The sequence below is a fragment of the Microtus ochrogaster genome, chromosome 10 (genome assembly GCF_000317375.1).
Source record: "Microtus ochrogaster isolate Prairie Vole_2 chromosome 10, MicOch1.0, whole genome shotgun sequence".
Classification (NCBI taxonomy): Eukaryota; Metazoa; Chordata; class Mammalia; order Rodentia; family Cricetidae; genus Microtus; species Microtus ochrogaster.
Window position 1 is genome coordinate 57,491,619 of NC_022016.1, and position 2,297 is coordinate 57,493,915.

Below are 2,297 nucleotides of genomic sequence, written 5' to 3' on the forward strand. Positions count from 1 at the left end.
AAAAAAAAAAAAAAAAAAAAGAAGGGAAAGGTCTCCAGTCAGAGGTACTTCCCTTGATTCCACTAAACAAATTCCAATGGTAACACACTTAGCTGGTTCTATTTCTTACCAAGAGGAGCGTCATTAGCTGAGAATACAGCACTAATTTTCAGTTCACTTTCCTGAAGTCCATATTCCTTAAAAACAAGGGAGGGGAAAGGGAGAGAAATAAATACAATAAGCACGATTAAACTAGAAATTCAATTAAAAATATGACTCTGAGCTCGGCGATGGAAGTGCATGGCTCTAGCCCCTGCAGCACTTAGAAGGCAGAGGCAAGCGGATCTCTGTGACTTCGAGGCCAGCGTGGTCTACAGAGCAAGTTCCAGAACAGACAGAAATACACAGAGAAATTCTACTTCAAAATCCTATCTCAGAAAAAAAAAATCTGATCTGTCACATTCATCTTTTATATACCCTAATCATAGTCTCCTTCATAAATACCTCAAAAAATCACAATTATTAGAATAGATATACTGTTTACAAAGACCATCTTCCAAAATTAGAAAACATTTACAGTTACACCTATTTTTCAAAAGTAATCTTGGTAGATGAAAATATATATAATATAAAATGTTCCAATCTTGAACACTACTTATTTGGGTATGTTTGTGTATGTGCATGTGTGAGGGTAAATGTGTGCTTGTGCATGGAGATACTAGAGTTCAATATCAGGGGTTTTCCTCAATCACTATACACTTCTTTATTAAGCTAGGGTCTCTCATTCATTAAAGTCAGAGTTTACCAATTGCCTAGACTAACCCAACAGGCTCCAGAGATAATCCTCTTATCTCCCCAGCAATTTCCTAAATTTGCTACCAACATTTTTATTGTAAAATACACAAAAGGTACAACAAAAGCAATTTCCTGGTTTTGCTTCAATCAGTTTATCTGGTGAAGAAGAGAATCCAATGAATAGTGACACCTAAACACTGATTTTGAAAAATCAATGAATTCAAGTTACCCAACAATAAATACCTGTATTTGCATTCTAATACCCAGTAAGATATCCAGTTTCCAAAGAAGTGTTGACTGTAACCCTCAGAATATCCTGACCAGTCCCTCTGCCACTGCAGATTTTCCTCTCCAAGGAAGTCTCAGAGTTAAAATGACTACATGAAGTCCGGCCACCCCTTACCTGAGCTGTTTCTAAAAGTGGACTTCTAGCAATCGGCTATTTCATATAGGTGCAGTCCTTCAGTGATATTTCAGATTTTTAGGTGCATACTGGAAATCTGATATCAGATATACTTGCAAAAGTGAGTACTTGCATACTACTTATTTCTTATGATATATTCAAGAGTGATAAATGAGTGACATTTATAATTAATATTTAGTTGAATATTTAATATAAAATTAAATGTGAGTGGCATAAAGCTTAGATTTCAATTAATAATTTTTTTCCCTTTGAGACAGTCTCACATGCCAAGGCTGACCTTGAATTTCTGATCCTTCAGGCTCTAGCTAGGATTATAGGCATGAGCCACCACACCTGGCTTATGCAATGCTGGACTGAACCCAGAACTTTGTTCATTTTAGGCAAACATACTCTACCAATTGAGTTAAGGCTTTAGCCCCTAAATTAGTAACTTTAGCCAATATATTTACAAGCTGTCATATCTACTAATAATCAACAAGATACAAAAGGTTCAATGCAAGTTGGGCAGTGGTAGCTCATGCCTTTAATCCCAGCATGTGGGAGGGCTTAAACTCTGAGATCCCCTTACCTCTAAGGCCAGCCTGGTCTACAGATCAAGTTCCAGGACAACTAGACTCAGAGGGAAAAAAGTTCAATGCAGTCTGCTTATTATATATAAAGACATCACAATGGGAGCTGGTTCATCAGTTAAGAGTACTTCCGACTCTTCCAGAGGGCCGGAATTTGGTTCCTAGTTCCACCCCTGGGCATCACACACACAACACACACACACACACACAATAAAGAAAAAGAGGCTGTCAACTTGGAGGGAGTCATAGGAGGAGCTTGAGGGACAGCTAAAAGGAGGGAAGGGAGAAGAAAAAGTAATAACATTCTATTTCAATTGAAAATATTTTTCCTTTTAACTGAAAATAGATTCTTTTTCATATAATACATTCTGATCACAGCTCCCCTCCTCCAACTCCTTCCAGATCTTCCCCCACTTCTTCACCCACACAAAACTACAGTCTTTCTCTCTCATTAGAAAACAAACGAGCAACTAAAAAAAACAAAAGACGCAAATAGGGCATGCTTTTAATTCCAATACTCAAGAGGCAGA

General features: G+C 37.5%; 1 protein-coding gene across 1 annotated transcript in view; it reads right to left on the bottom strand.

The window, feature by feature from the left end:
* Zmym6 (zinc finger MYM-type containing 6) overlaps window positions 1-2,297 on the bottom strand; it is a 45,220-nt gene that overhangs the window by 35,585 nt on the left and 7,338 nt on the right. Inside the window, exon 3 of the mRNA XM_005353226.3 lies at window positions 110-176. Coding sequence (XP_005353283.1) covers window positions 110-176 — 67 coding nt within the window. The remainder of the gene's footprint in view (window positions 1-109; window positions 177-2,297) is intronic.